Source organism: Danio rerio, chromosome 14 (assembly GCF_049306965.1).
Source record: "Danio rerio strain Tuebingen ecotype United States chromosome 14, GRCz12tu, whole genome shotgun sequence".
Lineage (NCBI taxonomy): Eukaryota > Metazoa > Chordata > Actinopteri > Cypriniformes > Danionidae > Danio > Danio rerio.
The window spans coordinates 28,022,488-28,036,421 of record NC_133189.1 but is presented as its reverse complement, the minus strand read 5'-3'; the positions used below and the strand labels follow the sequence as shown (position 1 = coordinate 28,036,421).

General features: G+C 35.9%; 1 protein-coding gene across 1 annotated transcript in view; it reads left to right on the top strand.

Annotated features, from left to right (window-relative positions):
* Window positions 1-13,934, top strand: part of nr3c1 (nuclear receptor subfamily 3, group C, member 1 (glucocorticoid receptor)) — a 54,209-nt gene that overhangs the window by 35,457 nt on the left and 4,818 nt on the right. The window contains exons 3-8 of the mRNA NM_001020711.3: window positions 50-198; window positions 2,521-2,637; window positions 9,071-9,358; window positions 9,446-9,590; window positions 13,232-13,362; window positions 13,464-13,621. Coding sequence (NP_001018547.2) covers window positions 50-198; window positions 2,521-2,637; window positions 9,071-9,358; window positions 9,446-9,590; window positions 13,232-13,362; window positions 13,464-13,621 — 988 coding nt within the window. The remainder of the gene's footprint in view (window positions 1-49; window positions 199-2,520; window positions 2,638-9,070; window positions 9,359-9,445; window positions 9,591-13,231; window positions 13,363-13,463; window positions 13,622-13,934) is intronic.

Genomic DNA, 13,934 nt, shown 5'->3' with positions numbered 1-13,934 from the left:
ACTATAATATTCCTGGACATTAAAAGATAGATATTTCTGATTGTTTCAGGCCTGAAGACAGCACTGCCACATCGTCAGCTGGTGGAAAGACTGGCACACACAAGATCTGTCTGGTTTGCTCAGATGAGGCTTCTGGCTGCCATTATGGAGTTCTCACTTGCGGAAGCTGTAAAGTCTTCTTTAAAAGGGCTGTTGAAGGTATTCCATATATCTCTGGCATTAATGTGTTTACTATGCATTCTCTTTTTATAAGTCCATCTTGAGTATAGGGATGAGACTATAATCGTTTTCAAGGGTTACCGCAGTTTGGAAAAGTCAAGGTTTTAAAATTGCCAAAATATTCAGCTATAATGTTTCTAAGGTATATGTTAGATTTTTTATTTGCATATTTTTAGGACAACAGTATCACCTGCGGAAAAGCATGTCGTTTTAAATTGTAAAGAAATCTGTGTTTTAGAAACTAATTAAAGTCAATGATTTATTTGAATTATTTAGCCTGACATGTTTACTGCTCTAAAACATGTTTTTTAAAATAAAATATATTGTGTTCAAAGGGGAAAAGATTTAGTTGTTTTACACAGACGTTTTAAAAAGAACATATTTTAGAGCAGTAATCACAATACCGTCAAACTGTGATATTTTATTTAAGGTTATCTTACCATCAGAGTCTTATACCGGCCCATGCTTACTTGATTATACACTTAACAAAGTACTTTTAATGGCAATACTATGCTTTAAAATATTGTATTTTTATACTTTTAAACTGTATGCAATGTTTTAGAGAAAGAATTACAGTTCATTTAAAATGTATTTAAATGTGCATACAATTAATTGAAGAACTTCAGTCTTAGTTTAATAGAGCTTGAGTATGTTTTTCTTCTGATTAAAAAGAATTAAACTCATTTGTATTAGTCAACATAGCTTCAATGTAATGCTTTATTTCAAGTGTAGACAAATTTTAAAAAAAACTTAAATGTCATACAAATTTTAATAGAAATTACGTGTGTATCTTATTTACACAGGGTATCTGCGGGGTCTTAAAATGTCTTAAAATCACAAAAGCTACATTTTAGGCTTTAAAAATTCTTAAATCAACTAAAATGTTGTGTTGTAGGACTTTTTAACAGGTCTTAATTTTGCTTTGTTCATGTATAGCTTTCCAATCTGGCCATTAACACTCATTCAATCACAAACAATCCCAATCTCAATCAAACTTTTAACTTTTTATTTAATATTAGCATTTAATTACATTTGTTTAAAAGTACTCCATTTATTTACTGTTGAGGATACTGACCTGACCTATATTTTTATTATTTAATTATTATTATATTATTAAATTATAATCATTTTTTGAAATGGCTAGTGACTATCTTTTCTAACTGGGATATTCTAAACAAATCCTTAGCATTTAGCCCTGTATAAGTCTAAATTTCATTCATAATGGTCTTTAAAATGTCTTGAAGTCTTAAATTTAATTTGGTGAAACTTGCGGAAACCCTTTTTACAAGACATTTTGTATCATATTAACTGGAAGTCACTGTAAATGTGCTCTTAAATAAAGTAGTTAATTCAAATTTATCACAAGTGCACTTTATAAATGTGTACTTTAGTGTCATTAGTCATTAGACTAGTACTAGATCATTAGACTGAAAAAAAGTAAAAAAAATAAATGTTAATTTAATATTACAATAAAAATTTAACAATTCATGATAGACACCTCCCCCTCCTCAAAAAAGGAGACCCACATCATATAGTTTAATATCATATAAAATAAAAGTAGTTTGATTTTTCTTACATGAATGTGATGTTTGTGTGTGAATATTAAACATTTGTACAGATTAATATAATATAATAAAATATAATATAATATAATATAATATAATATAATATAATATAATATAATATAATATAATATAATATAATAATGCTTATTGGAATGAGGACTTTAAACTGCCCTGCCATTATTGGCTAGCTTAAATAATTAGGATTAGATTAAATAACTCCATTAATCAGGCAATTAATCATAAATGATGATATATACATATGGCATTTTTATATTAGTTATAAAAGTGCAGACTGGTGATCAAAACACATCAACAGTGGCAATTTCAACATGTGATTTTCTTTCCATTAGTGCTTCTTTACCTAATAAGGTAGAGTTAGAGACCACGTCCTTCCAGCAAGATCTGACTTCTCATAGCACGTCTACTTCAAATGACTCGTACAATGAGTCACTCGTCAGTCAAAATGTTTTATTGTGTGGGTGCTGAAATGCATCCTTCTAGCTGGAAATCATGATTATGTCTCCCAAGCAGACAAATAACACCAAGAACGTCTGCCAATTAACTAAATACATTTGAAGATCTACAACAAAACAGTGGCAGAAATGTTTGTTGTTCTCATTTGTGCATAAACAGTCAGATCCATGCAGTGGGTTTCAGAACAGTGTTGGACAGCAGTGAAGGGTGAGGGTCTCTTGACACATCCTGTCTAATCATTACCTTTTTTTGTTTTTCATAGGGCAACACAATTACCTGTGTGCTGGGCGAAACGATTGCATCATTGACAAAATCCGCCGGAAGAACTGCCCTGCCTGTCGTTTCCGCAAATGCCTCATGGCAGGCATGAACCTAGAGGGTAACATGAAATCTTGCATTTATTATATAATTATACCAGTGTGTCCTTAAATGTCAGTTTAGATATTAGAGCTGCATAAATGTGGATAAACTGAGAATCACATTTTTTATAACTTTATTTATAGAACTTTTTGTGAAAACATAACACTCAGTAATGTTCAACATGCATATTTGTTAACAAAGGTTATCAGTGTTACTAACTTATCCCAATTCCCCCCTCCCCCACCCCTAGTTTTTCGTGTTATTTTTTTGTGATTTTGTGGTGGTAATTCCCTAAAATTCACAAAACAAAAATTTTGGGATTAAAAGTATACATCTATATAAAAAAAAAAAAAAAAAAAAAAAAAAAAAATATATATATATATATATATATATATATATATATATATATATATATATATATATATATATATATATTATAATCATATTATATAAAAATATTATATAAATTAGGTAGTCTACTATGTTAGGTGTGCAATCTGACACAATGACAATAGCAACGTTTCCATCCATCTATTTGTATGCGCATTTTGGATATATGGTTGATGGAAATGCCAAGATGCGCATGAATTTTGAAAATGCGCATAACTGTGAAGGATAAATGTTTTATTTCGATAAGAAAAGATGTGCATAAACTGCGATGGAAACACTTTTACTGAACACATTCCAGAATGTGCATGAAAAAGGTCATGTGATTTAGTTACGAGAGATCATGTGTAACAAACCAGCAGGCTGAGCTCATTGTAAAACATTTGAAATGTTGTTTTGGTTATTCTAAAACTCCTAAACAGTTTCAGTATTAGTGTTATTATATTATTAATCACCTCCAGAATCAAGAGCGTCTGTGCTCTGCTTTTCACGTCTTTGCCACCACGCGTTTACTGTGTGTCAGGATTTGCTTTCTAAGATGCAAGTCATTGAAATGAAGAAAACACTTGTAGCTTCTCCTATCACAGCAAGTTCGGTTTTTACTGTTGATTTTTGCCGCCAGTTAATCAGGAAGTGATGATTGTGTCTGCTTTGACTCGTTGAATGGAAACGCTGCTTTATTCACACATCTTTTATGCGATAATCCACTTTTGCACATAGTTAATTTGCATTTTTGAATGAAAACATAGCTAGTGACACTAGGGATGCACCAATATGGATATTTTGGCCGATATCGATTACCGATAACTTTTCAGACTTGGAGGCCGATAGCCGATATGTATAGGCCAATAGTTATAAATATTTCAAAATGTTATATTTTTATACAGCAAACTTCATAAAAGATTGAACTGCTCTTATGAACCGAATAGTCTATACTCAAAGCGAAAAAGCTATAATTTCATAATTGCAAGGTGATTATATAGACCTATATTCATGATTTTATATAAATCCGCATGCAAAAAATCTATTATTTCCTTTTCTGCATAGCAAATTAACATGCAACTTGACTGTTGCATAAAAATAATAGGTTAAATAACAAATTGGGAATTAATTAACAAGCAAGTTCAATATATTTTAAATAAAATAAAAATTGACTGAAAAAATGGACTGAAACTTATACTATACAGTGATGTATATGTTTACAAATATGTCATGTCCAAAAAAGCCTGTTATAGAGGTGTTTTGCAGGTTCAGAGCCACTGTACAAGCGAACAGCTAAATACAGATAGTATTACTTTAGAAAATGCAGCATAGATTCATCCTATTTGGTGTTTTAGATTCTTTTGAACGCGTGAAGCTGCTGCTTGTCAATCAGACAACGCTTCTGTGTTCGTTCTTGCTGTCAATTGCGGGGAAAAATGACAGATGAAAAGTTTATGATAAATTATGCGAGTTTCACTCAACTGCAGGCGGAGCAGTTAAGCATTGAGCTCAGATAACTTTATGACATGCACAGAGCATAATGTAAAAACAGAATGTGTGGCAATTTGAGAGCTCCTACGCTGGATTCAGTAACCAGCGCACCGCACCTCTCCCCCGTGCTGCTGTGAAGGCTGTCAGATCAGTGTGTGGGTGTGTGTGCGGTGACAGTCCTCACAGGCACTCGTTATAATCAATATGAATATTCTGATCAAACTGAATACATTCTTAAATCAACAAAACAAATAACAATAATAATAACTAATAATCCTATTAGATTACAAATAACCCAACGAGTTGTTTAGCACGTGTGCATCGCTGCTGTGATGTTTGCACATGTAATATTTTTTCCTGAGGCGATTTAAAGTAAAATACAAAATGACACTCTATCAAACATATGTACAATGCTGAGGAATATGGGTACTTACTTAGATATTAAAGCACAGCAATACCACATGAAGAAAGCACGGACTTTAAAGGAATAAACAATGTGAGGTTTAAAGTCTAAAGTTCCGCCCACACATGCGCGAGGCAGGCCGGTCTGTACAATTACGTAATTTATCGGCTTAAAGATATCTGCCTAATGTAGACATTGGATCGATAAAGATAATCTTAAAAATACCATTTATCGGCCGATAGTGATATGGCCGCTGATATATCGTGCATCCCTAAGTGACACAAATAATAAAAATAAAGCTTTTTTATTTTGATCTCTTGTCAAAAAAAAATCTACAACTGCTCCATTGCCCCATTTGTTCGATGTTTCCAACTTTCTTGTGCAGTCTGAAGCCCAAAATGGCCAATTCGCACCACAGGGTGTCTAATCCAATCTTTGCATAGACTTCACAAGTAAATCACTCACACTTCATCTGCGTCTGCTTACTGCACAGGCTGCAAAACAATCCCGCCCCCCCTTCCATGTAATGTTAGTATTGTGAGGGCGTAGCCGCACAGGTGAGATTTCAAATACATCACACGTGTGCTGCATATGCAACGTCTGTAAGTCATGTAAAACAATTCATTACAAACTGAAATAAATATATTTTGATTATATGGTTTGGAATTTGATCTGTTTTGAGATCATTTATTATTTTTGCGATTACTTTGCGTTTAATTAAGAAACATCAGCGACTTTTTGTTGATTTGGCGTTGGATTCAGTTTTTTGTGATTCATGACGGAATCACAAAAAACTAGGGGCTCTGAATACAGTAATTATGCAGCACCATCAAATGAATCTCAAGTGGACACTGTTAAAATATAAATCTAAGAGAGGGGCTCAATATTTTATTGTACATTTTAGTTTGCCAAATCTTGAGAAATGTAACCTTTCCAGATTTAGGGCAGAAACCATTTTTAAAAATACCTTTAGGTAGATTTCCACATCAAAATCACTTTCTTAGCCAAGACCTTGCTAAACATAAGAATTACATTTTTTTTTTTTAAAGAAGAATAGAGATCGTGATTCTGCCATAATTCTGAATTAACAATCCAATTCTAACATTATCCACTTTTGAAAATAAGCAGGTTTTAAAACTCCCCTAGAAATTTACCATTTTTTCATCTAGTCTAGTCTATCTAAAGTCAAGGGCAATAATATCATGCAGTGCTATAAAAATAGTTCAGAAACGTCTCTCACAAATGTCTACATGGTTGCAAAGCATGCTTCCTGTGCCAGCAGGTGGTTATGCTGTTTTTTTTGACAGAAGTTTTTCAGAGACACTGCGTAATATCATTGCATCTGCTGCCACCATGGTATGGCAGCAAAGTTTTTAGATTGATTAGATTATGGTTCCAAGCCATATTAGCCTAAAATAGCTACTTTTCATTTTACGCTTAGTTTAGGCTTAGTATACAATATAGTAGGGCTACACAATATATCGTTACAGCATCGATATCGCAATGTCTTCATTCGCAATAGTCATATTGCTGAATATTTATGGTTGAATTTGTATTATAATTTCCCATTTGAATGTGTTTCTAATGATTTTAAAAGCATTTAATGATTGAAAGCTTAATAAGGATTAATTTTCCTGAATTATTGTTAGACTCGGAAAACAACAAAACACTGTTTATTTCAATTGTATCTTTTTCTTTATTTGTTTTTATCTTTGCCTGTATATTAGATTTATTCTATTTAATGCATGATTCAACCACATGCAGGATCATCACAGTCAATCGAACATTATAAATTCTTTCCAAATAGAAATATTTAGTCATCTGGTAGAATTATACTCAATATTGCAATATATAAATTGCAGAATAACAAAATATCGCAAAGATAGATCGTGCAGCCCTACATTTGTGTATTTTATGCAGATGCACTCCCTAACAAAATCAGCACAATCAATGTAAAATTGTGATTTTTTTTCCCAAATAGTCACCTTTTTGTAATTATGTTCATATCACAGAAAAAACAAAAACACTGCAATGTCTTTTTTTTCAATATTGTGCAGCCCTACAATATAGGATGATTTAAGCTTTAAATAAGTTACTTATGAAAACTTTGTGCAAATTTTTGAGTGAGATGCTAATGGTCTAATCCGATTCAATAATCTATGCTAAGCTAAGCTAAAAATGCTGCCCAGAAATCAGCTAACGGATTTAAAAAAAGTACTCCAGCTCTGGGAGTTTTACAATGGGCTTATTTTCAAAAATAAAATGAGGTTTTGATTTAAATAACAAAAACAATGTATTGTTTCCAAACAATTAACATTTTCCAGTGGATCTAGCTCCACCAAAAAAGTGGTTCAGTACTAGAGCTGCACGATATTAGAAAAATGTTCATCCTGCGATATATATTATGATAGGAATACAATTTCACTATATTTGTTGAATAACTATTTGGGAAAAATATATCATTTTAGATTGATTGGGATGATTTTGTAGGAGAGTGCATATGCCAGGGTTGTCCAAACTTAGTCCTGGAGGACCGGTGTCCTGCAAATTTTAATTCCGATCCCAGTTAGACACACCTAAACCAGCTAATCAAGCTCTATGAAGGTATACTAGAAACTTCAGGCAGGTGTGTCAAAGGAAGTTGGAACCAAACTATTCAGGATACCGGCCCTCCAGGACTGAATTTGGGCACCCCCTGGCATATGCAAAAAAATATAAGAAACAATCTACAAGCAAAGATTAATGCAATTGAGAAAAAGATAAAAATTAAATAAACAGCAATTTATTGTTTTATTGATTTCAAAATGTATTTAGGTATACAGTCTATAATCAAATGTAAAAATGATACTGCATAGTTTTCGTTTTATAAACAATACAATAAAATTAATCGTTATTCATCTGCCAAAGCTTTTAAAACCCTCATACAGTCACATGCCTCAAAAAACACTTGCAAAATTGTCAATTATAATCCGGACTCAACATTGTAAACACTCGCAATGTCATTATTGTGCATTATCAACTGCGATAACGATGCTCAAACAATATATTGTGTAGCCCTATATGGTATGATGTACCATTTTACTACTTCTTACAGAGGAAACACATAAATGCGTAAATTAAATTAAATTAAACTGTACTTTACTGAAATGTACCAATCAGTGGATACAAGCCATGATAAAAAAATACTCTAGATTCTGACAAAATCTTAATCATAAGAGTCAGTGTTAAAATATCAGTGTTGAATCAGTGTTTTTGAAAAATCTCTGGGATGATTTATTCAGTGATTAAAAACATTTTACTTGTCCATCACCACATTCTGTAGTAATAATGTAATGCCTTCAATAATGTAATCCCTCATTTGAAGCGTCATGCTCGATTACTGAATTTGATCACACTGTAAACATCATTTTTTTTATGCCAGCTGTTATCCTAGAACTTCTGTGGCTATTAGAATATTTGTAACACAGAAATAATAATATTGGTGAAATTGACTAAAGATTAAATCTATCCAAACAACGGCTCTCTGGATCACATGCAGATCTGTGATCATCCAAAGTTTAATTAACAAATCTGAACCACCATCATTTAGAATTAGACTATGTGGATAGTTAAGACAAAGTCCCCTTAAGGCAGGTCATTCACTCGGCTGCATTTTTGAAACACCTCTCTGGCAGTATGCTCAGGCATTCTGTTTGAATGGGGAAACATAAACTTCTCCAAAGATGCTTGCCAAACTTACGATTGAATTTCATATTAGGGATCACCAATGAAATTAAACAACATCTGTCTCTTTCATTTTCATTTCTAAACATCCAAATTACACAAAATCTGCAGAAACTCACATCTGGTCCAAGCCCCTCCCCCAGAGTATCGTCTGTCTAAAGCGATCGATGATTGGTTCCTGTACTAGAAGGCGGGCTTTTTTCACCATATACAGTAGCAATCGATGATTGGCTCCTATACTAGTAGGCGGGGCAATATTCACCACATTGACAGTTACACTTTTCCCCATTCAAAAAGATATGAGTGACATGCCTTGTGTTTTCTATAGTCTTTGGTTAAAATATGTTTTTTTTTTTTTTTACAATTAATCATGCAGCTTTAGTCTAGATTTGTATTGAATCTAAAATTTTATGAAGTGAATATTTGTAAGTAAAAAAAAAACTATTTTAATAATTTCTCTGCTCAGCACGTAAAAGCAAGTCAAAGGCACGTCAAGCCGGAAAGGTAATCCAGCAGCAGTCCATTCCGGAGCGCAACCTTCCTCCACTGCCGGAGGCCCGCGCACTGGTGCCCAAACCAATGCCTCAGCTGGTGCCCACTATGCTATCACTACTAAAGGCCATTGAGCCAGACACCCTCTATGCCGGATATGACAGCACTATACCAGACACATCCGTCCGCCTCATGACTACGTTGAACAGGCTGGGTGGCCGGCAGGTCATCTCTGCTGTCAAATGGGCTAAAGCTCTGCCAGGTACGAATTGTGATGTCTTTAAAAACATCCTATGGAATATTTTCAGCCACAGAGCTTATCAAATACCCTCTGCTTCATGTATTTTAGGGTTCCGGAACCTTCATCTGGATGATCAGATGACCCTCCTGCAGTGTTCCTGGCTGTTCATCATGTCTTTTGGACTGGGCTGGAGGTCCTACCAGCACTGTAACGGAAACATGCTGTGTTTCGCTCCAGACCTGGTGATCAATGAGTATGTATCTAATTAAATGAGTTACAGTGGTTTTCTGGATTGAAGCAGCCTTTTAAATTTTTGACAATTAAAGATTATTTCTCTTAAACAAATGGAATGGAAACGATCCATTAAAATTCCAATTTATTTTTAAATTATAAGTCATGCCACGTCTACTCCATGACATTTTCATTGAAAAGAGATATTTTCTCTCTGCTTTGGTATTTTGTCTACTCTTAGAGGGTGTTTTAGTTTATGAAGATAAATTGAATATTTGTGAAAATGCTCCCAAGTGGATAAATTGACAACGCCAGTTTTTTGTCACAATATGTGTCGTGAAAATGGAGGCTCATTTTTAGTCGTGACCAATTCTGCTAATAAGGTGGATGAAACTGTACAGCAGCTGTTTTGGATGCATGTTTGGACAGCACTGGTAAAGATTAATGTCAGCTTGTTCATGCTGCACTGCAGCTTTTGTTCAAAGAATTTTGACTGTTTACTCAGAGCTGTTATTTTGACATCTTCCAGTCTATATTCTGGCTCGCATTTGCAACTTTATACTGCTGTGTTTCTTGCAACAACTCTTCCTCACTGTCGGACCATGCTATTCCTCAATGTACTGCTGCAATGTTTTAAAGAGCCAAAAGTAGATACATGCATCTTACATCTTACTGCATGCGAAGTACACTGACAATTGTATTATTAGCTGTTTCAATGTGGATTTTGAAAAGCATTTGAGAACTGTAGTGTGGACATGGAGCGTTTTTAGTGGATTTTTCCAAATGAGAGTAGACGTGTTCTTAAATTGGCAACTTTGAATGGAAACGTAGTTTGTGATGCTTCTTTTAAAGATATAGTACTAAGCCTATACTTTGTAATATTTTGGCAATTAATTAAAAATCTATTTATAGTTTCTTTTCATCACAGCAGAAGTTTGCCCGACAATGAAGACTTACCCATCCATACCCTCTTTTTTGTGCTTTAACAATAGGCTTATGCCGAGTTCAGACTGCACTATTAAGTGGTCGTGTCACAGATGTTTTCACACAGTATGACTATCTGCGGTAACATTTCATCGCTGCTGTGTTTACAAAGATGTATCAGAGACAGGGGGTTTCACACTGCATGACTTTACAATCTGAAGAATCGCAGACATCTTTGTCTCGGTACGCAAACTACTTCTCACAACCAAACACACACGAGAAGTGACATGGAAACAACGCGTGGTGACATAGTATATCTTTTGTGATGAACTACATATTGAGAAAAAAGCATTTAGAGGGGTAGAAAGTGAACTTATTTTGCTCACCTGGCTAATTAGCAATTTATAGCTCATATAACAAGTCAAACAGACTTGAGTGCTCCTACCAAATATCTTTTAACTTCGCTTTTAACTTCTCCTCCAGTCTCTCGCTGCCCTGCAAATACCCATACCAGTGGATGACGCTCTTTCATTGGCTATAGATAATTGCCGATGTTATTTTCAATCTGAACAAATTTACACGGCATGATTTGAATCGCAGACAGCTCCAGATATTTAGCATGAAAAATATCTCATGGGCATCTGCGACTCATCAGCGATTCTCTCAGATTGTGTCTTTGATAGTCCATAATGTGTGGTTGTTTCTCATGTGAGTAAGCACAGATTTGCCTGTGATTTCAAGCATTTTTCGACGATTTCTCAAAACCTGTCGGCAAGTCAAATTCGGGGCTAAAATCATGCAGTCTCAACTTGATATTACTTGCCTGGTCTAAACCAAAGTTGAACCCCTGCTGGATTGCAGTTAAAGAGCCCATATTATACATGAAATAGGGTCATATCTTGGTTGTAAGGGTCTCCAACAACAGTCTAATATGCATGCAAGGTCAAAAAACACTTTCATGGTCTTATAATCTGCATTTATTTTTACCTAATTATCCCAGCGACTCCTGTATGAATCGTCCAGTGATTCATTTGTTCCCAAACCCCTCCTTAGCGCGAAGCTAATCTGCGCTGATTAGACCGATGACAGTCTGTCGCGATTGGTCGACTGCCTTCAGTCAGAGAGGGAAATGGCCAATAGCTAATCAGCAATTTAAAAAGTAATCACAGTTCATACACGCTCGATAGTGTAGACGTGGATTTTAGCTGCCACACTATGGCGAGTGGATAGTGCCACGGATAACCGAACGAAGGAGACAGTCGTGTACTCGCCATACCACACACACACAAAAACACACACACACCTCCGGATGACAACGCTCCCGCTTCCGCCCGCACCCGCCAGGTTTTAGCCTGAGAACCCGCTCCGTTTTCTGCCCGCCACGCCCGGTCCCGCTAGAGCGGAGAACACAACCAAATATCACCCAGTATACAGTCCAGACAGCCAAGCTGTCTGTATAAAAACACACACACAGCACAAAGTACACAAAGCTCGTTCGTTCGTTCGCTCTCTCTCGCTTTCTCTCTCTCTCTCTCTCCCCGCGCCAGATTTCTGCGGCGCGTGAATACATTTCCGAATAAATCGCGGGAGCAGAACTCTAGCACGGAGCTCCATAAACAAACAGCACGCGTCGCGTTTTTAACGTGACTTTGCACGCGATAAGATAATATATCCAGTTAACCTGATACAGTACACGCGGTTACAAGTAACAAATCACAACTAAATACATTTGCAAGCTAGAGTAAACGAGGCAACAACTTTAACCGCATGTACTCACACTTGAGAAATGGAAGAAACCCATCCTGACGTCCATCAGTTACTCTTTACTGATCCTTCCTTTAACAAACTCAGATGAAGTATTCTTTGTAGCATGTAGCTTCCAGAAGTTTCCAACTGCTTGGTTATAATGCTGAGGTTTCATCTTTGGGTAGAGACTCAATATATCCATCTGCAGTGTGACTTCAATCGACCGGCATGTTTGTGTGCGTGTGTTTGTGGGTGTGTGTGTGTTTGTGGGTGTGTGTGTGTCTGGGTTTCTGCGTCAGAGGGCGGAGCCTCAGGTTTGAAATCTCCCGGGTTTGCGCGTGCACGTGAATAACTTGGTTTCGTTCGTACGTCATGGCGAAACACCTAATGAGTCGGTATCAAGGCGACTCGTTTGAAGCACTATGAGTCGACTCTTTTATAGATGAATCAACCGTTTTAAACACTGTACACTAACAGATTTAAGCCTTAGCTGGATACTTCACTTCACTTAGAGCTGTGTTACACACTACATGGAGGGGAATTTTCAAAAACCCATAATATGGGCTCTTTAACACAATTAATTTTGGTGCCAAACCTAACCACAATCCATTTGAGTCAAAGTGAGAGTTGTTTAGCCCTGTAGCAAGATGAAAACAGCACAGGATAGGGTAGAATGATTAATTCCCATTGCATACTTGCCCTACTTTTGACATTTAGAAAAGTTGGTTTGAAAGCGCCAACATCATGGCTCATGCATCAATTTGCCACCAATGTAAACAAGAGGTCCATATAAAGAACAGATCATTTCTACGGAATGAGAGCAGAAATGAGATCAATTCTCTACTTGCAACACACATTTTGGTCAATTCATATATCATCACTAGCAGATCAGTCTCTGTGTGATCCTAACCATGTATCCTAAACCATGTATTTAGGGAAACTCTAGTACTGTACATAAAGTCCTAAATAAGGGTCATGTGTGTCTGTCCACAGAGAGAGGATGAAGTTGCCCTACATGAGTGATCAGTGTGAACAGATGTTGAAGATCTCCAATGAATTTGTGCGACTGCAAGTGTCCACTGAGGAGTATCTGTGCATGAAAGTCCTTCTGCTCCTGAACACAGGTGAACTTCTCTAGATACCTCTTTAGATTCATCCTTATATACTCTTTCAGAAACAAACGAGCTTATACCAGCTATTTTGCATGATTTTTGTTGTTTCTCAGTGCCGAAGGATGGGTTGAAGAGCCAGTCAGTGTTTGATGAACTACGAATGTCTTACATTAAAGAATTGGGCAAGGCTATTGTGAAGAGAGAGGAGAACTCCAGCCAGAACTGGCAACGGTTCTATCAGCTCACTAAGCTACTGGACTCCATGCACGACGTAATGATGCTTCTCCTAAATAATGCTTATAGAAAACCATGTCTCTCTCTGCTCCAAAGCCCTAGTGAGCTGTCTGGCTGTCTGTTGCCTCTAGACGGATGTTTTCAAAGGCAGTTTTCAAACTGAGGAGGACTGATTTGGAAAGCTGTGCACAGGCAGCAACTGTGTGCGTCATAGTGATTCCGCTTGGGAGACTCAACTCAACAATTGATCCCAGTAGAATTTTGCATGTTGCTAAGCCAGTGATGCAATACCCTAAAAATAAAACACAGAAATATTGCGTAAAATATACAGTTTTTTTATAATTCCACAT